Source organism: Scomber scombrus, chromosome 10 (genome assembly GCF_963691925.1).
Source record: "Scomber scombrus chromosome 10, fScoSco1.1, whole genome shotgun sequence".
In the NCBI taxonomy this organism is placed as follows: Eukaryota; Metazoa; Chordata; class Actinopteri; order Scombriformes; family Scombridae; genus Scomber; species Scomber scombrus.
The window spans coordinates 30,216,721-30,243,476 of NC_084979.1; the positions used below are offsets into that span (position 1 = coordinate 30,216,721).

A 26,756-nucleotide genomic window follows, 5' to 3' on the forward strand; every position below is an offset into this window, starting at 1 on the left:
AGAAGCTGCGGGGTGCATTTTTTTTTTATACAGAGGGGTGAAGGAGTAGAGGGAAATCGTACATTCTGTGGTTCAATTTAGATTTTTTCCATTCTTCTCACCAGGATTAACAAACAAAAACAAAACAAAAAAAAGGGGTGAAAGTGGAAGGAACTTTAAATAAGACATCAAACTTCATCTTTACAATAAGCTGTTTACACCATCAACTCAAACACTGGCCCCATTTTGCGACCCCCCCCCCCCCCCCCCCCCCCTCCCACCCCCCACCCCGCCTCTTTATAGCTTAATCATTTTGACATTTATATTGATTTCTTGCCCATTTGGTTTAGGTGTTTAAGTCAAGATTTTTTATCTCTAATATATTCCGGGTCGCAAAATGTTGCAAGTAACCAAAAGGTGTGCATGTGTATAAATTGCTGAACTCCTTGTACAGTAGTAGAAATCCTTCATCAGGAGAGTATACTCGTTTATGAGGAATGTTGGTTTCTGTTTTGCTGACAGAATGAGGCTCATTTGGATCAGATGCTGTCGCCTGTCTGTGTCGACTCAACAGTTATATTTATACATATATATATATATATATATTTATTTATTTTTTATTTTTATTTTTTTTAAACTTATGCAAGTTTTTGGTTTTATAAGAAATCTTAGAAAAATGTGACACCCTTTAAGGAGGAGATTGCAACCATTTAACCAACGACTGGTTGATTGATTGATTGATTGATTGATTGGTTGATTGACCTCCAATCAAATCCTCTCCCACATAAACTGCAACATTGTTTTTATTTGGTTGTTGAACGTGTTCCTCAGCGATCCTCCAGAAAAGCAATTTGTCTTCAAACTTCTTTAAAAAAAAAAAAGTTGTGATAAGTCTTTGAGACATTTGTCGATGATGACATTAAAAAAAAAGGAGGGAAACAGAGAGGTGAAAATGTGATAGACTTTTACAAGGGTCAAGTTACATTTTAATAATAAGAATAAAATAAATTGTTGTAGATGGATCGTCAAGACTCAGATGGTCAACAGCTGTGAGTCGAGCGCTACAAAATCTGTATCCTACAAAGAATCGTTGTTACTTTGACGTACGTCGAACGCAGGTGTGACACCGTAGAAAGAAAAGCGCCTATAGTTCTCAATAACCATACAGCACAGAGCCTGCTCATGTTTTCACTGATGTCAATGGGAATCTCCAACATTTTAAAATCTACATGTATTACATCAAAAGTGGCAAAATGCTCAGGATCGAACTCACCCCAAAAAAAAAAAAAAGAAAATCTGAAATACGCTGACTCAACATTTTTTTTTGAGGATGTTTTACTTGTTAAAAGTGTTGCGCTACATATGTCCGCCATGGCAAATGTCCCACGATGAACTATGAAGAAAAGCTACACGCTACGAGCTCCTTCACCCGTAATGCCACATTAAAATAAAATAAAAAACGATCAGAAAAAAGGCAGTTTTACAGCCAGAGTGACCCGACTAATCTACAGAAACACACCGTAAACACGTTTCTCTTTTTTTCTTCTTCTTTTTTTAATTTTATGTGAAAAAGCGCTGCAAATGCTGCATTGTCCTTAATATCTCTGAGATGCACGTACTGTCGTAACGTCCCAATAAACTCTACAAATGTTGGTATTTTTTAGCTGCCGATACATCAAGTGATCACATAAGCTGAACGGCCAGTAGATCTGTGAGTCCTTTTTTTTTTTCTTGGTAAGAGGAAGGATATCGTGTGACTCATCAGCTGGAGCTATCGTGCCTGAAGATTTATTATTTATTATTTATATGCAAACTAGTGAGACCGTAGCCAAGAACTTACTCAATGTTTTCCCTGAAATGACCTGACAGGCTGCTGCTGTTGTTGTTCTGATGTAGGTGTGATTTTACATTTCAGATTTTTAGTCACTGCGACTGGTGAGATCAGAGATTAAGATAACACAGCACTACAGCGTAAAAGATAAAAAAGTTAAATCCATCCTGATTTTTTATAGTCTGGCTTATTTACAAGCGTGAGACACAAAAACTATACAATATTTATATAAACAGCACTTTTTTCTGCTTTTCCAATGTAAAGACTGTTAAAATTTGAATGTTGGAATAAATGCGGCGTTCTTGGAGTCAGACTGACTGCTCAGTTTATGTAGTGGTGAGAGTGTTTTCCCAGTTAATGCTATGAGATGTAGCACATTATTATTGTATATACTAGAAATCTGTGTAAACCCTGACATAATTAGTTTGGTTTTAAATTGTATGCATCGGTAGACAATGTTGTATTTGCAGCTTTAAAAAAAGAAAAAAACACCCCAAAATTCATTTATAGCTGCTTCAGTTTTCATAAAATATACTGACTGGTGGCAGCAGTTTTAAGACAATAATGTAGTTTTTTAGTTACATTTTTTTGTTTTTATTATAAATAATCTATCGAGCTGTAAGTTTGAGGCGTTTCGTTTTGAATGCACGTTCCTCTGAGGTTGTCACACCTGTCTCAACGTCCGTCTGTCCGCGACTAAGAAGAAGTCAATGGATTCTTTCTATAATGTTAAAGCCCTTCTAGAAATTGTATCAGACGCAAAAAAAAAATATATATATATATATAAAAAAACTAAGAATAAATTAAAAAATAAGAATCACATTTTCACCTTTGTGTTTACACCCTAAGGAATATCTGACTGAAAAGACACGGAGAAGTTTTCGATACGCTGTGTCAGTGGAGGAGGAAGAGGAGGAAGAAGAGGCAATCACGTCTGCATCTTTGTGTATTTCGAGGTTAGGCGGCGACGCTGGGATTTTCTCTCTGGTGTCGGCCGAGTGGTGACTCATGTGGATTCAGACGGTTGCATCTCCTCTCGTTCTGGGTAGTCTGCAAAAAAAAAAAAAGATACAAAAGATCAGAAGATAGAAGATTGAAGATTAGTGCAGAAAAACACATTTACAGAGAAAAATAAACTTGCACAGCTCTTTAAAAAAAACGACAACAAAAACAGCCCAATAAGCATTTAGAGGTGACTCCTGTTCTTTCGTTTCATTTCATACTATCCGATGCTTACTAATATCATTGTTTTGCATAGGTGCGTGCCAGCTGTTTTGTTTACTGGGAGCATGGCAACTTCACGATAAGCTGACATTTACATAGATTACACACAGTGTGTAATTTGAGTATTGACTTTGGGAGACCTCGGAAGACCTAAAAACAGTCTCTCCATTTGTTGTCGGTGTTCCCCCGCCAAAGACAACGTGATGCATCGAACAACAAACATTTGTCATCATGCCAACACTGTGTTATGGATTTACATGCTCTGTGGAGACTGAAAACAAGCCCCCAACAATCTCATTTATAATTCATTACGAGGAATAAAAGGCAAAACGTACACCAGCTGCATCATAACACCTACGCCTGAATGGTGTTCTATGCTAGCGCAGACGGGCTAAGTAGGTGATAACAGGTGACACGGTGGGTTGATGTGTGTCATGGTGCGGGGATGTTATGCCACTGTCTTATTCCCCAACGTAAACCCCTGCGTAAAAACAGCTATTTTATTCCATTCACTCCCATTCTGTGGACAATGCAGCTACTGTTGATTATGTCTGTAATGTGTGTGTTGTATGTCTGGTGGTTGCTATGCAGGCGTGGGTGAATAAACTCCTCCATCACTGTAATATTACATGTTATAATGATGATGATATCGTAAGTATCGCAGTATTAGTTTGCAGCATTACTCCACAATGATCTAATGCAACCAGATAGATTTAAAGAATATCTAACTCATTAAAAATTGTGAACTTAAGTCCTAAAATAACAGTTTAGGAAGTTATGGACGCACGTTATTGGTCGTACTGCCCAATACCAATGCTATGTGTGCAGCCGCTGTGGTGCTTGTGTTGTTTAATGCATCTTTGGTCATCATATGTTTATTCTAGGGCTGGGCAATAAATCAATATTATATCGATATCGTGATATTTTATAGATATCGTCTTAGATTTTGTGATATCATGATATGGAGTAAGTGTTGTCTATTCCTGCTTTTTAAAGGCTGCATTACAGTAAACATATAATTAGTTTTATTATCTGCCTTTATCCATTTAGTCATTACATCACTCATTGCGTGACTATGTTGTGAAAGCACCGATAGTCCTCTCTACAATATTGTCCAAAAAAATCGAAACTACAGTAACAGTTCAGGAATTTATAGACACACGTTATCGGTCATCTTGCTTCACCCCAGTGCTACGGGTGCTAGGTGACTGCTGCAGCAGGTATGGCGCCCTTAATATGTTTTTATTTGGTTGGTTTACAATATGTACAGGTGGTTAATGTGAGAACTGGCAATGGTCCAAGGGTGTTCACTGTAATTTGGTCTTAAAAACACGATTTGTTATTATTTTCACGGGTGCTATGTGACTGCTGCAGCAGGTGTGGCATCCCTTAAGAGTTTCATGCATGCATCTTTGGTCATTATATGTTTTCTTTGTCAGTATGCACGGGTGGTTGATGCAGACTATTCCTGCTTTTTAAAGGCTGCATTACAGTAAAAATGTAATTTTCTGAGCTTAACAGACTGCTTTATTATCTGCTTTTATCCACTTAGTCATTACATACACATTACTGATGATTATAATCAAAAATCTCATTGCGTAAATATGTTGTGAAAGCACCGATAGTCCCCTCTACAATATTGTCCAAAAAATCGAAACTACAGTAACAGTTCAGGAATGTACAGACACACGGTATCGGTCATCTTGCCTCACCCCAGTAGTACGGGTGAAACGTGACTGCTGCAGCAGGTGTGGCGCCCTCAAGATATGTGTTCATTGGGTTAGTTGTCAGTATGTACAGGTTAGGTGGTTGATGCAGAATATATGTGAGAACAAGACAAGCCGGATATGTGTAATTCCTCTGTGCTGGAGAACGCTGTCAAAACACATTAATGAGTCACAATAATTACTGTTCTGGGTGACATATTTCAGCATTGCCCTTTTCCCTTCCCTCTTTCTTTCCTGTCTTCCTTCCTTCCATCTTTTTACTGATCCGGCCCAGATGGGATCAAATTGTTCTATTTGTGGCCTTTGAATGAGTTTGACCCTTCTGATTTAAGAGACGCAGTAACGCATCGTTGGTTTTTGTCCTTTTTTGGGATTCATTGACCAAAAAAAACTGACCTCTGAATCTTGTGAACAGAGCAGGACGACGGATCTTCCTCTCCTGACCCTTCACGTTCCGACTCGCGTTCCCGTTTTCCTGTGATGCCACTTCTGTTGTGCAGGAAGAGTCCTGAAAGTTCAAAAGACAAGACAAATCTTTGTTATTATCTGAAAAAAATTAAATAAAACTTTTCTCTTCTACGAGGAAGTGAGAGTAGAAATCTTAAATAATGTGTTGTCAAGTTTGATGAATCTTCCCGATCTGCTCCGCCTACAAATTCCAGGAATTGTACTTGAAATAACACTGTGAGACATATTGTTATAAATAATAATCTCAGTTTACACGGCCAGTTGATATGAAGAGGATCACAGTTTACGTGTCCAAGCATGCAGCACAACTCCTGGAACAAGCTCTCATAATATCACACATTGACTATTACTCTCTCTTTTTTTACTGCACACTGCCAATGAAAGGCACCTGGTACAATCACTGCAACAAAGTTATACTGTCTTTATTCTATTTTATTGTATTTGTTTTGATGTTGATGATGATGAAACCAGGCAGGGAGTTCTGGTCCTCTGAAATGATGCCAACGCGGAAGTAACTTAAAACTGCATTCTATCAAAAGGCCACCAGGGGGCGACCGTTTTGGTGTCAAAAGGACTTCCGTCTCTATACAAGTCAATGGAGAATTCACCAACTTCTCACTTGATTTCTAACCTCAGTAAATGTTTTCAAAATGTGTTTATGGTCTCAATCGCTAGCCTTCTTCAATGCAGTATGATGTTCATTTGGGACATTTTGGCCTCCCTGATTTTATATTAGACGATAAAGCAGGGTATGCATTAGGGCGTGGCTACGTCGTAATTGACAGGTTGATTGGTTCACAGGTTCAGGAGGGTGCCTCTTGCTCCTCCTGATGCCCATATAAGTAGAATCCGTGTTTTTATTTTTCCCGGCATGCAATGGAAATGTTCAAGATGGCGCTGCCCAGATCCGAAACTATTGGCTTCCGAGCAGCAGTCCACCAACCAACGGGTGACGTCACGGATGTTACGTCCATTATATATACAGTCTATGTTTGAAACACAGGTCGACATGTCAGACCAATCTGTGCACTGATTGGCTGCAGGTTTTCTCTTGCTGCACTTTTCTGCAAAAGGTAAAACTATTCCCTAACTTTTTTGGGTGCACTTCCCTGCAGGTTGACATAGAGATTGCATGGTAACTTGCTGCAGGCTGCTTTTTGACGCTCTTCGGTGTGTTCGCAGCGCAAGTGACTAGCCAGACTCTTCTCTTCTTTAGCTCTCTGTTCGATCTGCAGAGTCCCTCTCAGTCTTTCAGAAAAGAATAAAGACCTAAGACACTCCTGCCTGTGTGCACCTACATCTTATGAGACTTGCACTTAAATCAAGTTTTTCTCTCCTGACTGCATCCCTGCTTGTGTTGTATGAACACTTTATGTTGCTTTGGATAAAAGTTGAAATTGTACATTTTAAGTCTGAGGCTTGCTCAACGATTCAGGACTGCACAGGAAAGATATAACTTCTATCAAATGCTATACTCAAGCTTTTACTGGTACAAGAAAAGGCAGATGTGTCAGAGTCAGGTTTGTTTTCTTACCTGGGTGTTGAGGCACAGCAAACTCGTGGAAGAGTCGGCTGCTGGTGATGGTCTTGTTAGCGTCTGGCACTGCGTGGTATCCTGCAACAGACACATCTGACATTTAGTGATAATAGTAATAATAATAATGGAGACTGAACAAAGACAGCAAAATAGACTGTCAGACCATTAACTGAGTTGTTGCTGCGTTGTCTACACCCCCCCCCCCCATTTTGTACTTTGTAATTTAATAAGCATGGATGTTCTCTGTAAAAACCTCTCGACATGCACATTAGATTTTGATATTTCACAGATCTCATTTCATCATCATGACGTTAATGGTTGTAACAAAGCACTTTTCCTGACAGTCTGACCAGTAGTTATTATTACATTTGATTGGGATCAATGTTTCAAAACCCTTTCCAAGTAAGTTGAGATTGCATCCGGCAGCAAATTACTTCCTTAAACGGAGAGGCTACATATAACAGTGGAATGTATTGCGGGAAAAGCATGAAAAGCCTGCGTTGTGGAAATGTTAGCAATACTGTTCTGGGTTTAATTAAAACTAATACCGTGACAACTAAATACCATATGTTTATAACTCAGACTCAAGTTTTAAAATGTTAAGAATGCTAACAGGAAACCATGTCCAAGTGATGAATTACCATGCTGTTGCTGTTGCTGTTGCTGTTGCGGCGGTTGCATGTGTTGTTGCTGTTGCCGAACGCAGCTAGGCCTCGACTGTTCTTCACTGACAAAGTTGAGTTGGATGCTCCCGCTGCTGTGACTTTTTGCAACGGAGCTTCCTGACACTCCAGGCACTATAAAAAAAAGAAAGAACAATAATGAACACACCATCACTATTACGCCACCAACCGGAAAAAAAACGTCACAATGTTATTTGTGTAAAAATTGACGTACAATGTGAGTTGTTGTTGTTGTTGGTCCCTGGCTGCTGCTCTCCCGGAGAGTAAGCCATCATTCCTCCGTTCCCGTTCCCGTTCCCATTGGTGGACGGCACTGATGCCAAAAGGCCTGAAAGACACAAATGTAGACACATATTTGTTAGACAATTTATTCTGCAGTGGAGAAAAAAAAGGCCATTTAGTGTCGTCCTCCTGCCAAAACAATCTTGAGTGCTCTGCGTTGGTAACCACAGTTATGAGTTGGTGTTGATTACATGGAGATAATATAAGAACGGCTAATTGTTCTCCAATTTCATCCATCCAGCATTATCATTTTTAGTGTGGAATTACAGCATTTAGCGATGGCGTTCAGTCTTGTTGCTCTTACCCAGTCCTCTGTATCGGCTGAGCTGCTGGTAAATCTGCTTCATCCTCTCGATGTTGAGCCGGCTTGCCTCCGCGTGGTTAACCATGGGCTTCGGGTAATGGACGCCGATTATGCACTTGGCGGCCGCCTGCACCGACTCGGGAGCGTTCCACGGGTCGTAGATGTACTTGGCGGGGAAACCTCGGAGGACAGGTAAGTATCGCCTGGAAGCACAGGAAAGACATTAGACACACCTGCTTGTGTCAACGCCACGTGGAAGGTTACAGAGTAAAACTGGGGTTGGATTGATGCAGGGACGCAAAAAAAGTTATTCTTCTATCAAAACAGTGTCTAAAAATAGAATATTTTAAAGTAAAAGATTAAACAAAATTGACAATATTTCTTAAAGTCTTAAGTCTTAAAATGCAACAGCTATGTTTCCACTATTTCAAATATTAGTTAAAAAAAGTTGTATTTATTTTAATAGTGACATTTATAATGCAATACAACTGTGTTTGTTTTGTTAATATCTTCAACATTTATGCATAAATCTGTTAAAATACTCTTTTAGGGGTTTGTTCATACATAGTAAAGTACTAACCAAATGGATCTGAGTCATTGTAGGCTACTATATGATATATGATACATATGTACAGCCCATGAATGTTCTGTAACTCATAAGAGCATGCTGGTTTTCAACACTTCATGCTTACAAGTATTATTGAGGATAAGTGCTACAAAATGAAAGCTACAAACAACCACAACACCGCACATTATGGCTACGTAGGGCTGTGGTCCCAGAACAACATTTTACAAGTAAGCTGGTGTGTAAGAAGCCACACCACCTCCAACACTATCTTCAACAACGTAGAGATAGATTCAACATCTCACAGTACCAATCCCACTTGCTAGAGTTTGTTTTGTTTTTTTTTGGTCCCTGTGCTGTCGTGGATTTGCTCCATGTGACAAAGAGAGGCCACCTACCTACTGCACTTGGTCCAACCTTACCAACCAGTCCGAGGAGGGGAGACAGACAGGACAGAGGAAGTGGGGAAGTGGGGGGGGGGGGCAGGTTGAACAGTGCAGTGCTGAGAGGCAGAGAGAGAGAGGGCAGGAGGGGGGGGGGGGGGGGGGGGGGGGGGCAGGGGTGGTGGTGGTGCGGCAATGAGGACCGACACACACACACACATGGGAGAAAGGACGGCGCTCCGGTTGCTACGGAGATCGCCTCCATCGCTAGAGAGAGAGAGATCACTGCCGATTGGTCTTGATGATGCTAGGAGACGTCTACTGTAACACGCGGTTAGAAAGCAGAGTGCATTGACCCCCACCCCACCCTTCACCCCACCCTTTACCCCCCACCACCCAACCCTGACCACAGCGGGTGTATAGTGGAAACGTTCTGCCATCGAAAAATCTCTTCTTTTTCTTTCTTTCTCAACGTGTAAAGACATTTTAAAAAATCTACTTTTTGTCATATATTTCCTCTTTGGCCATGATGGCAGCAGTGGCTTACAACCCCCCCCACCCCTCCAACACCTCAATATTTACAGGGTTAATTCTTCCCAGAGCTCAGCATCCACATCCCTGTGTCCTCAGCTCATGTCAGTCTGGAAAAAATGGACTTAATGTCTAAATGTCTACTAAAACTTACACTGATTCTAGTTTCTAGTCGATGACAGAAGTCTTCCATTATACCTCAACCCCCCAGGGCCCCCCACCCTCCTTCCCACCCTCCCTCCCTCCAACCATCTCCCCATCCTCCCTCCCCATGATCAGACAGTGGTGGACTGAGAAAAGAGCTCCTGCCTGCTCCCCCAGTCCTTCAGACTGTGGCGGTTCTGGTCTCTTGAGTGGTCAGCGGGCCCACGGCCCCCCTGCTGATTGTCCCCTCCTACAGCCACAGCGCCACACTCTGGGCTGGCCCACTAGAGAGCCCCCTCATTTCACCAAAAGGGACCCCAACCCTTTTGCCAGGAAGAAAAGCAACCTGCCAGTGACAAGTAGTCCCACAGAGGACAACGGGTGGTTAGTGTGTGTGACTCAGACTGTGTGTGTGTGTACATGTAAATTATAGTGATGCTGTTGTGTTTGACAAAGAGGACGTGCAGTGAGGGGAAGTGGGCGGCACATCTCACTTTTGTGGTTGTTAATTGTTTTATAGTAATTTTACGACATAATGTGGAGGTTGGATTTGCACTTATGATTATTGGGTCGGTGGTTTCGTGTTGTTTGTTTTACAATGTAAGTAGCTCATGTGCGTCAGTGTCTATGATTGCATGTCTGTGTGTGTGTGTGTGTGTGTGTGTGTGTGTGTGTGTGTGTCACAGCTTGTATTAACCAGCCACTGCTCCACGTCCACCTGAACCAGCAGGGCTGCATTCACGTAAGCAGAACACCACTGAACATTTCACAAAGAGCTGGATGAGAGGCGTTGCCCAGCAGCTGGACCGGCTCGCGTGGCACGACGCAGGTCACGAGTACCTGCGCCGACTGTGCATCACTGCGACGTCAGAGCTACAGCTGGTCCAACACCTCTCATCACTACCCTCCGGGGAATGTTTCATAGTCCTCTACCTAATGAATGCAGGCAAGGTGTTTGCATTTCCATACCAAGTGATCAAAATCCCTTTTGACGAAATGAGACGCTACCAAGTTACAAACCCGCCCAGAGGGTGCTGCTGGGGCGTGAGCAAAGTCCCGTCCCTCAGGGTTGCACAGGTGAGTAAAAAGTACAAACGGACACCGATTTCTCAACTCAATCCCCGACTTCCATCCAAGGCAGCCCAGGCTGGCAGGCCGGCTGCACCTGGGTGGAGGGATGTGAGATAGGTCAATCATCTTAAAATCTACAATCTACGAAGGGGAGAGGGATAGCTGAACTTTCTCCCCAATCCACCAAAAAACAGATGAGCCAAGACAACAAACACAGAGGCAGATCCAGAGAAAGAGAATTAAGAATATACTCCTTTCAGTAAAAATTGATCTGGTGGCAACAGTTATATATAAACTACAGACACGTCCGCGTACACAATCACCAAACAGACACAAATAATAACTCAAAGACTGGATATACTGATAAATAAGACATGACTGATTCCAAAAACTACAGTGCTGAAGTTTTAACAGAATTATAAAAATGGACTGATGGGCAAAAACATGAAGAGGAGAGGAGGAATGATTCTCTTTCATTCACTTACCCAGAGATCTGGAGGTCTCCCTTAATCCCTCCATCTCTCTCCCTGTTTTAGTCTGAATTTTAAACCTGTGGCTCTGTGTCATGTGTGTGATGTGTGTGATGTGTGTTGGTGTGCGAGTGCTTCTTATCTATTCGTGATCGTTACTATAGCTGACTGTCATTTAAAACCTGAAGACCCTAACTGTTACCTGCCTAAAACAAGTTGCTTTGACACACTGAACCTGCATTAATGTGTGTACTGATGTGTGTCTGCTCTTAAATCCATAACAACGTGTCTGCAGCCCTTCCTGCATGTGTGTAGTCTAGAGAGAAAGAGGGAAGAAGGTTGCCATCCAGGGGAGGAGGGCGTCAGCTGTTAACACCAAGGGGGGCGATGCCAGAAAAGGTACCCACCTAATGAAGTCCCCGTTGGGGTCGGTGCGCCGGCCGAAGCCCACGGGGCAGTAGCAGTGGAAAAACTGCTGGAAAAATGAACTGCAGGACAGCCACATCCAGCTGCCTGCATTCACGCTCCAGTCTGCGTCTAGAAGCAACTCCTCAAAGACCTGCGGCAACACAAAGACGACAGACCGTAAGATATTCGCCTCATTCACTCAGCTTACTCAAACATGCAATATCCCACAGACCCATTTCATGTATAACAGATATTCCCCAATTCCCAAACTTGCATTGACCTTACTGTATAAAAACGCTTCTATTTCATTTGTTCTGTGTCAGCATTGACCTGTCGCTAATATATTGATATCGGCAAATATGTTGTCAGTAAAAGGTTATATAGGCTGCACTTAATGTATATTTGATCCTTTTTCTTCATTCAAGTTTAATATATGTGTTTTTTTGTTTTGTTATGTAGTTAGTCATGGTTAGTTTAGCCCTGTTAAAATTATTTATAGTTATTAAATTCTAAGTGAAGTTTAGTTTTTTAGTGTATTGATGTCTTTTTACACAATAAAAGTGTAATGTCTCAAATGGTAAATGGTTTGTCACAAGTGTTTTTAAGGGATCATTGCAAAAACACATCTATGTTTATGTATATGTATACAATTATTGGGTGATATATTCAATATCTGAATTTTTTTCACTTCTTACTATCGGTATCGCCCCCAAAAATCCAGTATCGGTCGGGCCTTACTATCAATAAACACCATCACAGCAAACTTTGAACAGTTACAAGTGTATTTCCACCATGCTTATTCCTCCATATTCTCTTTTTTATATAACATCTTTCAACTACTAAGCAATATATTCCTCGCCCCCTCCTCACCTTCATCCCTTCCTCCCAACTGATCCACAGGTCTCCCCTGGTGAGGAAGCATGCCACAGCGTGCCTGGCCAGGTGATGAATCCAGCCCTCCTGCCTCAGCTGAGTCATGATAGCGTCGATCCAAGGAAAGCCTGTCTTGGCTTCGGCCCACTTGGCAAGCGCTTCGGGATTTTTGTCCCAGGGGATGCGAACGCAGATGGGGTTCCCCTCCATCTTGTCAAAGCGTGGGTTGTTGGTCGCTGCGGTGTAGAAGAACTCGCGCCACAGTAACTGGCCATAGAGTGAGAGTGGAGGCGAGTTGTTCTTTTTCACCTGTGAAACAAACGAGAGAGTAGTGTAAGGACTAAAATAGTAAAACATATCACTGTTATTAGTCTGTTGAGGCGTTTCTAAAAAAAAAAAATATGCACATACTTTTCAGGGTGAAGGAACGTGTCACAAATAAAACAAATGAATACAAAGATTCACTTAAACTCTTAATTTCAGACTTTTAAACTTCTTAAACAGTGTATACGATGTTAATTACTTGGATTAAATGACTGACATAGACTTACTCTGTTTGGATGTGTATTATATAGATTTACGAGGCACATAAATATACTATACATCTATCTAAATCATCATTACACACTGTCCACAGGAGTTGACAGAAAAAAACAGCTTCACTCAACGATAGCTACGCTGGAGGAGCTGTAAACTGACCTTTCGGTAGAGGTCTGTGAGCTTGAAGTAGAAAAGGCGACAGGAGAGGCAGCCGAAGCGCAGGTAGGGGCTGAGGCCTGTTGGACTGGCCAGCAGGGAGTTGGCATTCATCCTGGGACGCTCAAAATTAGCTACCCACGCCTAGAAAAAAGAGACAGAGAGAGAGAAATATAAGAGGAGATCATCTAATATGGGCTTAAATGTCAGACATTTATACATTTCAGTAGAGTTTGTGACCCAAATTGGTCTTTTAAAATGCAAATAATTACACAATTTGTAAAGAAATTATTATATTTAATACAATAACGCTGCAAGTAATCCCAGGGAAGTGTGTTTTTAATTATATAAAATCATCTCTGATAAATTCAAGCATTTCTAGATCCTAAAAACAGCAGATGCAGTACTGACTTTTCTCTCCAGATGGCGCTCTATCCTGGTCAGAGCTTCAGTTTCTCCTCCCGGCCACACAGCTGTTGGCAATCCCTCGGTGTCAAAGCCTAAACACAAATTCATCTGAGTCACTTTCCTGATTTACATCATCATCATCACCATCACCATCATCATCATCATCATCATCATCATACAGTTTCAACAACCCTTCAGTTATATGAATGAAAAATGCAACAATGATATCACTAATACAAGCTTTACAGGATATGACTTTGTTTCCTAGGTAACCTGCGGAGGGACAAGTGTGACAAATATGGAAAGTACCTGGTTCAGTCTAAAAATAAACACTGCCTCCTGAGTATCATTTCATATTTCTACAAGTATTAAACATTTAAGTGATCCTTTTTTTGTTGTGTTTTTTTAATGTATGAGCCAAATAAAGTAAGTTTAAATAGAAAGATCAAAATAGTCATCATAGTAATCGTAATCAACCCACTATCTGTCATCTTACAGGGCTTCATAAAGATAGATATAAAAGGGAACAGCTTCAATGGACAAACATTTGTAGCAATTTTAAAATATTTTCATTTTTGTGCATTTTGGGCTATTTTAGGAAAAGTCATCAAATTTCAGAATAAAAAATATTTGGGATGTTTTTACAAGCTGTTAAATGTCTAGACGGACCCTGAACAGTATTTAAGAGTTGAATGTGTGACAGGCTGTCTTTTAAAAAAAAAGGACCAGTGTGTGGGATTTAGTGACATCTGGTGGTGAAGTCGCAGATTGCAGCCAGACGTCTCGCAGAGACTACAGGCTCCATGAATAGGACCCAGAGGTAGATATAAAAGGGCTCATTCTAAGAAAACAAAAATACTATATAACTATTATTATTTCCAGGTGATTATACACTAATTAAAACATATAAATATATTTAAGTTCTACTGATAGATCCTCCTAAATCTCACACACTGGTCCTTAAAAGAAAGCTTTGCTCTTTGCTCAGACTGAACTATTGGCAGGAGTTGCATTGTGGGTAATATAGTCATAAAGGTTTTTGGCAAGGAAGAGGAATATGTGGAATAAAGGAAAAGATGATATACTATCTCTGGTTCTGCTGTTTAAATTTACAGAACATGTGCACGTGCAAGTTTTTGCTAAAAGTCCCACAACTTAATGCAATACACGTTTAATGAATGATGAGAGTAGTGAATAAGTGATTCTGTGCAGCCATTATCATGCTCATTTACATCCAGCAAGACCGATATATGTCACTTCAACTCACTTTCATAAAGACCTTCATTACATTAATTAAACACTAAGCCATAGAGTATATTTAAAAATATCCCCCATGAGTCCACCGGTATTATAAACTGTAAATCTTTGTCAGCTGAAAGTTGTTCTGGGTCTTTTATTAGATCACCAGCTCTTGACCGGTGAGCCCAAAAAGGTTAACTAGGGACTCTGAGTACAGGTGAGAGCAGCAGATGGTGGCAGGACTGTAAGAATTATGAATGAACCGTGTGGCCGTCTGTGAATGTAAACCGGACATCTGGACGGTCAGGATGGGTAAGAGGGTTAAACATGTTACCCGCCTATTTTAAGAGACACGTGAAAGCCTTTGTGGAATAAACCTTTCACAAACAGAAACCAGACATCTGCACTGGCCGTATTAAAGAGAGTTAACACCTTTAAATATATCTTATCTATTTAAGAAATGGTTGCACAGGTGTAAGCAGCAGATGGCTACAGTGTGGTGGATGGTATGAATGGCCCGAGATCGTCTGTCAAAGGAAACCAGACATCTGGATTGAAGCTCAAAAGAGGAGGTGAAGGTGTCGTCTAATTAATCCAATAGCCAAGGTTTAGATGAGATTTACCTTTAAATAGATGACACTACATTTAAGGTCTTTTAAAGGACAGTTAATAAGCTCATAGTGTTAAATCAGGGAAAGGATTTTGTTATTAGTTACTTTAATTAAAATGTATTATAGCAGTTTGGCCTACACTACAAAGATAATATGATATAATGCAGGGGTGTCAAACATGCGGCCTGTGGGCCAGAACCGGCCCGCCGAGAGGTCCAATCCAGCCCACTTTCCTTCCTGTCTTCTTTTCCTTCCTTCTTTCCTTGCTTTCTTTCTTCCTTCCTTCCTCCCTCCCTTCGATTTCTCTTTCCTGTCTTGTTTTCCTTCCTTCCATCTTTCCTTCCTTCCTGTCTTATTTTCCTTTCTCTGGTCTTTCCTTCCTTGCTTCCTTCCTTCCCTTTTTCCTTCCTGTCTTCTTTTCCTTCCTTCCTTGCTCCCTTTCATCCATCTTTCCTTCCTGTCTTCTTCTCCTTCCTTCCCTCCCTTCCTTTCTTCTGTGCTTCTTCCTTTCCTCCCTTCCATCTTTCCTTCCCTCCTTCCTTTTTTCCCTGTTTTTAATGATCCAAACCCACATGAGATCAAATCTGTATGTGGCCCTTGAATGAATAAGTTTGACCCTCCTTCTCTAATGAGATCCCAACTCTTTGTATAAAACAGTTGTTAACTCTGTATTCGGGTCTTTTGTCTTTAAATTCTGACTGATTACAGATATGGAAAACCTGAAACAAGAGTCACTGTTGTACTTTTTCTTAAACTACATGCTTGTAAAAACCTGTCTGGTTTGTGTGTTTTTCTCTCACCGAGCTCTTCCAGTGACGGGACGCCGTACTTGTCCCCGTGGTCGTCGCCAACGGGTGTGACGCAGCGACCCATCAGGGTGTCCGATAGCGTCTCCACGGGCAACTCGGGCGGATCCAGTCGACTGATTAGAGTCTGAAAACGCTTGTAGGTGAGAGGAGGCTGCGAACCATTCAGCTCTATGATCCTGGAGAGGGACGGAGACACAAGTTAACATTTCCCCTCTATGTGGAATTTCGCTGTCATTGACTTATCTAGAACTATTTTTACAACCCTGTTTTTTACACCTTAGAAGTTGCTATTAAGATACAGATAAAGATGAATATTATTGTTAATGGGCCATCACTTCGACATTATGCCTGTTGATTCTTGACACATTATTTTGTATTTACCTTCTGCTTCTTTGTGATGTTTGTGTTTTTATGTTTTGTTTGTTATGATTTATTTTGTTTCCATATTCACTCACTTTTTATTTGTTTATTTATTTATTTTTATCCTATTTCAAATTTTTCTTTCTTTTTTTCCCACACATTTATTGGTTTGTCTTTTGGTGTCCTGATGTTTGTGGAGAGAAAGTTGTTGTTCTGTCTCTGTTTCTAAACTTCAAAATCAATAAAAAAAAACAAAAGTTAAAAAGAAGATTACTTTTATTAAAAACCCTTTCCAAATGGTCAATCAGTAATCCTGAAATTAGTTTTTTTTTTTAGTGTTCCTGTTTTGCTCCACATGGACACAAGATGGCGCTGCTGACTGATAATCTACTGCTTCTTTACCAAAGCAATTGAACTTTTAAATTTGACACCAAAACTTTTGTAAGATTTTAAAAAGAAAAAGAAATATATATATTAAAAGAACAAATCCTTTTTGGAGCAGAATCAAAAGGTAAACACATAAGATCTGGAGATGCAACAAGTGTGCAGTCTGTAAAAGACAGATGGCTTGGTTATTTATAAAAAAAGCCTCTGTAATGAAATCTGTTGTGGCTGGTTTACGAGGACATGTCAGGAGAAAGAAAAATGCAAAAATGGATATTTGGATATGTGGAATATATTTGATCTATGAAGCTGCTTGATCATTCAGAAAAGCGTGCGAAGGAAAACCTTCTAACGTTGTTGAATTGTAAAGATGAGCGGTAGTTGCCAAGAAAATCCAAATATCTTCATACTAATATTGGTTGGCCACATTATGTGCATATAAAATAATGTTGAGACCTTGTGTTAAGCTTTTTTTTTGTGTCAAATGTGTCTTTTTCTTACTTTTCCAGGTCGTAGAGGGTATGCGACGTCTTAACGATAACCTCTACTCCTGCCTCCATGGCTAGCTTCTTGATGGCAGCATCTCTCTCTTTCCCGAAAGGCTCTGAGTCGTACTCAAAGGTCAGCCGAGAGATCTTCCATTCCTGAGACAGAAAAACAAAGAGAGGCCAAGATGAAAACTACTGGCTTCAATTTGCTAAAGATATCCAATATACACAATGATGTAAAACAATCGAAACAGCAAATCCTCATGTTGGAGGCTGCTGATGACGTCTTTTTAACCCTCCTGTTGTCCTCGAGTCAAGGATGGAAGGGAGGAAGGAGGAAGGAAGGGAGGAAAGAAGGGAGGAAGAAGGAAGGGAGGAAGAAGGAAGGAAAGGAGGGAGGGATGGAGGGAGGAAGAAGGAAGGAAAGGAGGGAGGGAGGAAGAAGGAAGGAAAGGAGGGAGGGAAGGAAGGGAGGAAGAAGGAAGGATGGAAGGGAAGAAGGAAGGGAGGAAGAATGAAGGAAAGGAGGGAGGGAGGAAGAAGGAAGGAAAGGAGGGAGGGAGGAAGAAGTAAGGAAAGGAGGTAGGAAGGGAGGAAGGAAGAAGGAGGAAGGAAGAAGGAAAAAGGGAGGAAGGAAAGAAAGAATGACATAGGAAAGAAGGAAGGGAGGAAAGAGAGAGGAAGGAAAGAAAGAGAGAGGGAGGGAGGGAGGACAGACAGAAGGAAGGAAGGGAGGAAAGAAGGAACAGTCAAAACAGACGGGGTCAATTTGTCCCGGGAGGACGACACAAAGGTTAAATGAGATAATCGATGCTGACCTTAAAGAGCCGAGGGAACACGTTGGCTGGTTGGCCCCTGATGACAAAAAGGCGTGAGTTGAGCTTCCGAAGGCTGGCGTCTAGATCCTCCAAACACTGGAGGAGAAACCTGATGAATGAAAGACAGAGAGAGAGGATGCAGAGAAAGAGAAGGAGGAAAGGAAGAAAGACATTACATTTATTGCTGGAGAATTACTTGATTGTGATTTGTGGCAACTGAAGCGAGACTTTCACTACGCTTACTGGAAGAAAATTAAGAGTTCTCATCTTTGCTTGATGTCATATTGTACTGACATCAACTTGTTTTGTTGGAATAGTTTGTCAAAAATGTCCTGTGGTGTGTGTGCGTGTGTGTTGTTGGCCTTTATGAGACAAACGACCACCCGGTGAGAACACATTTCCTTCGCTGTCAAACACACATTTGAAGCTTTAATGGATCAACATACATCAGAACTAAATAGTGTGTCTTCCTGTCTGAAAATGAATAAATAAATAAAACATTGCAAATTATTGTACATTAGCATTCCCATTAGTACATGTGCAAGGTGAATATCTTTTATTTATTTTCAGTGACTCATATTTGTCCTTATGAAGCTGATGAGTGCTCGCTGATTAGAACAATAACACATTAGTCAGTGATCTACGCGTCCAGTAATTCAAATGCATACAGTAGTCTGTTCATCTTTGTCAATTTGAATGAACCACAACCATACAGCTCCAATTAGCATAATGAATATGGATATAAAGCGGTCACTGGAGGAGAGGATGCTCTTTACAACAAAAGCGAGCATGTGGGTGGCCATGTGGGCAGATAGGAGCCTTCTGCTTGTACAAACGTAAAGAGCTTCTGCGTCGGTTGCCTGAAGGACAATTATGACGCAAACGTTCTCTGTTCTAAACAAGCTTCCCAGATGGTGGAAACCCCGACTGGATGTAAACCCAAACACAGTCTCTCTACATCAACTCAAACAGAACTTTTCACCACTAAACCAAAACACATTCTTCACTCGGGACTTTACAGACTGAGAGCCGTTTCTCCACATGACCCCAACAAGCTGGTTTAGCTTGTGTAAGGCCCTGGAGCCTGATGGCATCCTGGACCACTGTCACCATGGATCTCTCACCAGTTCTTCTACAATAATTCATCCATGATAATGACGTGTCTGCAGAATCTGCTGCTACAAACCATCCTGCCAATTATCAACCAACAACTAGGCTTCCTCTAATCTGCCTACAGGGCCAAGAGGGGCACAGAAGACTCCTCCAGCACCGCGTTGTCGACTTCAGCACTGCTTTCAATACCACTCAAAGGCATCTGATGATCCAGAAGCTTCATCAACTCAACACTCAACTGATCCATCTCCTGCACAGCAACATCACCTGAACTCACCACCAACACCAGACACGCCAACGACTACACCAGCCCCTCACCCACCAACGACTGCACCAAGCCCTCACCCACCAACCATACCTCAAATACTCATTCATCACAACCCTGTTGAACACTTCACCCAGTGCTGTGAACTTCACCAACTTCATCTCAATGCCAGGAGAACTAGAGAAATAGTAATAGGTACACTGTCAGTCCAGCTTCCTCATCAGTAACAAAACAGTTGAAATGGTCGACACCTTCTAATATCTCGGACTCACAACGGACAATAAAATCAGTTTGGAGGAGGAGATTCGAAAAAGGAGTCGTCAAAGACAATCAGGCATCTGTAAACTCCAACAACTCTTTGTCTCCTCCGCCTACTGTTGTACCAAAGTCCTGTTTAACGCATCCTGCTTCAACATGCTCTCTGTCTTAAACTGGGTCAAACTTTTAAACTTTTATTTTGCTTTAAGAACTGTTCTTACTTCAACTGCACTTTGGCAGAACACAATGGTTGTCAATTATATTAACAGTGGATTTATTACCATGGTTACCACAGATTCAAGTTGAGTAAAATCATCATTTTTATGGCTGGACTGCAGGAGCCAAACCAGAGCCAGACCTGTAAGTGTGTCCCTGGCTGACTGACTAATGAAATTACACTGTAACTGTAACCTCTAGCATTTCATACACAGTCCAGCCATGTTTTAGGTTATGACTTAAGTCTTTTTTATTGTTGTTCCAACCGCGAGTTTACAGGGGGATAAAATGTAATCCCTGCAGGATCATAGTACAATAATAAATAAAAACCCCATAACAAAAGAAAAGTGGAGCACACAGTGAGGAGGATATGCAACCGTATCAAAGGAGAACAAGACTGTGAAGCATTAAACCTCACTCAGTGGTGTTAAGCTAATTATGTGAACAGACTTTAGCTTAAAAATGCAGATGCAACCCATCTGAGCACTGACTCACTTTTAAATTTTAGAGATGATTTACATTTTTTATATCACCAGGTCACAATGTTCTGAAAAGTTTGGCAGTTTCATACTAAACTGCTGACTGTCTGTCCTTGTATGCTCCCAACGTCTGTTCACTGAGCTCTACAGCATTAAAAATAATAAAAAAGACCTTTTAAAGATTCACTTTTCTCTTATTAAATCCTACTAACAGCTTTTAATTTCTACTCTGTTTTAATTGGATGTCATAGGTGTTCAGTTAATTTGAGATATCGATAAAAAAACATGTATTTTTATGTAAAAAGAAAAAAAAGGAAGAAATACTTTTGCTTTGAGTACATAAAACCATTTTTCTGATATTACCACTGTAGTATAATATAGTATAATTTGAGTAATTTTACAGTACAATCAATACAGTAAGACTGCATATAAAAAGCTGACATGAGAATTTGAGATTCTTGCAGGACACTAATAATAAAAACATTGATAAATTAAGTGTTTTAAATTCAATTGAATCATGTTTGGTTTCTCTCTCTGAGCACAGGTCGAACTGTTGAGCACCAGCGATTTAGACTTTGCTTCGTTCTGTTGTGTCTGACCTACAGGACTGATCATTAGCAGAATCAGGTGGCGATGTTCTGCTGAGTTCTGTTCCCTTCCCGTCTGACCTCGTTGGCCTGATCATTAAACCAGAGGAGGTCTCACTCGCAGGCAAATCTCCATTTGCTCCCAATCCGCACACAGAAGGGCAGAGCTGGGCAGTAAGGTTATGCGCAGTTTAGGCACGTGCCTGCTTATATATATGTGACAGATAAGAGTTATGAAACATGAACATGTGCAGCAACTTCTACCGCTGACCGTCTGTAGATCAGATCAGGATTTTAGATATTGCAAATTAGGCTTTTGATTTGAAATACAAAAATATGCACACATTTATTCAATAAGACAAACTTTAACACTGTTTTTTTTAACTGTACACACAATTAAAATAAACAGCTTTTATTTAACAGCTTGAAAACTCAAAACTGATATATTTAAAAAGGGATTTTTTTCCTGTTAAAGAAACGAGTATGAAATGTTTTTTTTAAAGCTTTTTTTCTTTTTTCTTTTAGTGCAGTTTGTGAAACCCAGAACACAGGAAACATTGCTCTATTGCTCAAACACCTTCTTCTTTTTAGGGCAGGTTGCAACACTATCACTGATTCATTTCATGCAGAGACGGACATCTGCTACAAGGGCGATCACACAAAATCATTTTATGATTACACCTCTGCATGTTTGTTCACACAGAGACACAGTCGACATCTGAAGCAGCACAGGATGCAGAGAAATGATTCATAAAGCATTCCTCAACTGCCACTTGTCGCATAAAAAAGGACATTCAGTCATCACAAGCGAAGCAAAGCAACTTAAAACCCATAATGAACCATAATCACTGTGACATGTATCCTCTTCTCTCTCTCTCATTTCTTGGCTGCCTTCCTTCTGTCTCTGTGGGCTCATTTGATTCAGACACAATAACACAAGAGGCTCAGCAAATCATTGTCACTAATATGCTATCAGCTGTTATGTGTGTGTGTGTGTGTGTGTGTGCACATAAGCATGCGCATGAGCTCACACGTGCTGTAGATAAGCACGTATGCCCACCGGCACTCATGCAAGCCTTTTTTTCTGTGTGTGTCTTTGTGTGAAAAGGAGCATTAGCCCGTGTATGTGTGTGTGTGCGCGTGTGTGTGTGTGTGTACATGCACATGGATAAGGAGTGTCCGCGTGCCTGAGCACTAGTGCGTGCTTCCATATTTGTTCCTCTATGTTTGAGTCTGTGTGCTGCTAGAGCCGCTACTGATGTTCCTGGCAGGCTTTGTGTGTGTGCGTGTGTGCGTGTGTGCGCGTGTGTGTGTGTGTGTGTGTGTGCACGCGCACCCTTATATAACTGTTCTGGCCTACATCTGTCGTAACAGCTTCAACCGCAGCACAACACAATCCCATAGCCTAGTAACCTCATTCTGGGCTGTGCACGCACGCACGCACGCACGCACACACACACAGAAGAAGACACACACACACACAGTAGAAGACACACAGTACTTCTCTCTCTCAGTTGGAGAAGTGAGAGAATAACTGGGCAGTTGAAGTGTGAATATGAAGCAGTGAACCTTTTAGAGAACATGTTTATGGATGAATACATTTCTTCCTAGGGGGGAAAACTTTCTCAAATCAACTTGTGTGTTATTTTGCTATTTAACTGAATGAACTCCAATAATCTACTGAGCCTTTTATAACAAAAAAAGGAAAAACCAACCAACATCTGCGAACAAGTGGATGGAGGCGTTAAATCAACAGTGGGATCACAGGAGGCCGCTGCACAGACTAATGAAGTACAGAGCAGCACAGACTAATGAAGATGTCCTGTTGGGGGCGCTAGATTAGAAAAATGCTCCTATGGACTGTCCTGGAGTCACATGGTCAAATGAGTCTGTTCAGCTGCTTAATATGGAGAATATATTGATTTATAATGGGTTTCTTTTTATTGTGTGGTGGTTTATTTGTGGGATTCCTGCAAATATATAATTGTCTTGATATCCTGATAGGTTGAGCCAAAATTGGGTTGAGGTGGCAAATCATTTCCTCCACTTCACTTAATTATTTTCTTTGAGTTTCAATTTAGTTAACAGTATAAATTAAAGGTAAAACATGCAGCTTTAATTGAGATGAATTGAGCCCTTTTTATTGGCACAAACAGTTTTGGTTGGCGACCTGTAAATGAGGTGCAAAGCAGCAAATATCAACACCCTATTTTCACCTTTCACCCGATTTAAAAACAGGTTGATAAGCTCTAATTAAAGATGTGACATGCATGACTGTTTATCTGGGATAGTCTGACACATGAAACTGAGATTATACTTATTACTAATCTTGTTAGACCACAAAACCGCCTGCTTCCTGTGGTTTTGAGTGGGCTTGATGGGAGAATATCTTAAATAACCTGCAGGATTTAATCAAACTGGCTAAAAAAAACAACTTCAATGTGCAGCAAATTTAGCACTTTAGCAAAAGAGTCATTGGTGTATAATCCAAAATCAGGGGGAAACTACTATAAAACAGTTGATGTTAGTAATTGTCTGTTTAAATAAAACACATAAAAACCTGGAGAACATTTACTAGCGGAGGCGGATAGGCACCCTGGAGGAATGCCACGCCTAAATTGCAAAATACCAAGTCATTTTTGGAACGTGCGGAGGAAGTATGCCAGAGAACAAAGTGTACCCGACTGAAATTCCAGGCCGGCTGGAAAAAATGTGGACTTTCAATTACTCAGTGGACAACGTAAGAGACTTGTGTGACCTATGAAACTGTCTGTAGACAAAAAAGGAAAAGATTGAGCTTCGCAGCCAACAAGGAGGAAAAAACTCTGAACCAGTTTTTTTTAAATGTCCATGTTTGATTTCATGGTGTTTAAATGGATTTAGCTGCAGGGGCTATCGAGTTTAGTCTCTTGTACTTCTATTTTAAGTGTATTATCAATCGCATCATGTGTAGGAGTCATTTGAATTTGAATATTAAAAGTGTCTGTATATAGCTCACAAGTGTGTAGTGTAGGTTGTGTTCACATGGTGATTGGGCTGCATGTATTTAAATAAACATGAAATTAGTATCGGTAGTTGGTGGGGATCCAGCTTTGTCTCAAACAAGTGGCAAAGTGCTGTTTTTGTAAAAATTCAACTTGTTGCAATAAATGGGAACATCATCCATCACCCATGGTTATAACAACATGTACTATGATGTTCTGGTGCTCTGATGATGACAGAATGGACTGGCTGCTTAACTCTAATGTCTTTAAGTTGGCTAAATATGTATCTGAAGCCTGGAAAAAGCGTCAGGACGGACTATATGTTTAATTGCTCTAATGTCTGTTATCTGGTTTTCATTTGTTATTAATTGTTCTCTTCTTCTTTTGTTTTGGTGCCTTGTAAGCACATTTGGGCTGGGCACTTTTTTAATAAAAAAAAAAAAAATCAAAAATCATCAATCAATGTACTAAGTTGCTAAAATCATGTGTTTAAGAAAGCTGCCGTGACAGTCAGAAGAAATAAATGCATCAGTCAACTTATTGATCAGTCACCCAATGTTTACATGTAGAGCTGCAATGATTAATCAATAAATCAATAAGCAGATTAACAGAAAATTAATCAGTGACTATTCTGATAATAGTCATTTTTTGGTGGCAGCTTCTCAAATGTAAGTTTTTCTGTGTCAGATAATGGTGAACCGATTATCTTTGGATATAACAAGACGTCATCATGAACTCTAAGAAACTTTAACAGTCTTTTTACATCATTTTTTTTAGACAAAATTATTCAAATATACATTTTTTTATCAGCAACTGTTTTGATGATTGATGTCTTGATCTCATTCTCCATTGTAATAGACAACCACAGCTAATTTGCAGCACTTTACACACCAGCTGACTGATTAATGAATGCGGTCGTAGAAATAAATACCTGACTGTATATTTGGCTGATGATGAGTCTATTGTTGATGTTACAGACAGGAACAATAATACTGCTCTCTTAACCACACATCCTGCACTTTATGGCCTCTGCAGCGGAAACTGTGTCTAGTCTTATTCTACACTGAAACAACAGCGACTGTGTATAATTCACATTGTCACACAGAGCGCATTCATGCAGTGCTGAGGTTATTATAAGCTTCTCTTGATGCTTTTGTACTTGCTCCTTATTTTAAGCAAATCACTAAAGTCTTGCACTTCAGTCTTTACCCAAAAGTTCTCCAGATATAACGAATCAAGCTCAATAACATTTGGGAAACTAGTCTTAGACTTAATTGCACTATGGAGTGGAGATGGAAACCAGTTGAAACTTGACTAATTAAACATTTTTTCTTCAGTTCAGCAGGAGTATAACCATGCAATTAACTATTTATATACAAAACAAATGCAAAAAAAATACTATTCGTTTATAATTTAATGTGCCATAAAAACATTTATAGCACTTAATATACGGTAAAGTAGATTTAGAGCTTGAGGGTTTTAAGCACTGTGCAGAAATAAGAAGTAAAGTCAGTTAAATTCAACATAAAAGAACTTAAATGTACAGATCAAGAGTTTGAGAAAACTTGGCTTTCCTCTTTTCTGGTGTTTGCAGAAAGCATGTTTTGGTGCATTTGAAGCACAAGACAGAAAGTAGAAACATCTTTAGACTTGTGTTTTTTGGCAGATAATGAAATTGAAGTTTTATTTTCACTGTTTCCTCATTCATCTCTGCCTGCACCTCCACTTTCCTCCAGCGTGTATCCGCTGGAACAGGCCATGCAGGAAAGCCTCATCACAAGTAGGTCACCATCACATAACCACTCAAGTCACACTAACCTACATTTCTTTCTCAAATTTCCTCACAGACAGAAAAACAATTGATTATCTTCACTTCTGCAGTTCGATCTTTTCACCTTGCGCTCTAAGAAAGAGGTTGAACTGTGATTATGGTGGAAACGTTTCATCAATCTGTTGTCTGCTTCCTGTGGTTCATGCTTTTTATTCATTAAAGCTTTCCTTGACACTCAGGGTCAGAGAATAATGTAACTGTGATAAAAATCCCTTATTGTCAATATCCTGTCATTCATTCATGTCTTTGTGTTATTTCCTTTAAGTCCCTCGCCTCCAGTACTCCTCGCCTCCACGTTTTTCCTCCCTCCACACGTGTCCTATATCAGCCTTCGACATCAGCCCAGATCTGCTTCCAGTGTTTACCTCCAGCCAATCAGCTCCTTGCCTGTTTTCCCTGTTTGGTCACTTGTTCCCTATTCCCTCATTACTACAGTTTGTACACAATGCTGCAATCTACTCGGAAAAGTGGAATTAAACAGTCATTCGAGTCGGTATTCCAAGTCGGAAACCCGGGCAAGATCCACCTGACGTCAAAGCAATATGACGAAGCACACTGTGTACAAGCAGAATTACCCTCTTCATTAACTAACATTAATTATGTAGAGCTTGTGTTGTGAAACGTGCTGTAATAACTTTTTTGCCATTTCCATGCAGTCGATTTGAACTTGATAGAAGTCTTTGCGAGGATGCATAAGATCCTACTCATCTCTTTTAGAGTGTGCTAATCT

The 26,756-nt window shown here is 40.4% G+C and overlaps 1 protein-coding gene across 1 annotated transcript in view; it reads right to left on the minus strand.

Moving 5' to 3' along the window:
• Positions 1-292: 292 nt before the first annotated feature.
• Positions 293-26,756, minus strand: part of LOC133987981 (cryptochrome-1-like) — a 35,586-nt gene continuing 9,122 nt past the window's right edge. The window contains exons 3-15 of the mRNA XM_062427488.1: positions 18,294-18,402; positions 17,489-17,631; positions 16,235-16,419; positions 13,588-13,676; positions 13,180-13,320; positions 12,478-12,789; positions 11,607-11,758; positions 8,036-8,238; positions 7,664-7,777; positions 7,408-7,563; positions 6,764-6,844; positions 5,158-5,269; positions 293-2,860 (exon numbers count right to left, since the gene is read on the minus strand). Of these exons, the coding sequence (XP_062283472.1) occupies positions 2,827-2,860; positions 5,158-5,269; positions 6,764-6,844; positions 7,408-7,563; positions 7,664-7,777; positions 8,036-8,238; positions 11,607-11,758; positions 12,478-12,789; positions 13,180-13,320; positions 13,588-13,676; positions 16,235-16,419; positions 17,489-17,631; positions 18,294-18,402 (1,831 nt within the window). The 3' untranslated portion in view covers positions 293-2,826. The remainder of the gene's footprint in view (positions 2,861-5,157; positions 5,270-6,763; positions 6,845-7,407; positions 7,564-7,663; positions 7,778-8,035; positions 8,239-11,606; positions 11,759-12,477; positions 12,790-13,179; positions 13,321-13,587; positions 13,677-16,234; positions 16,420-17,488; positions 17,632-18,293; positions 18,403-26,756) is intronic.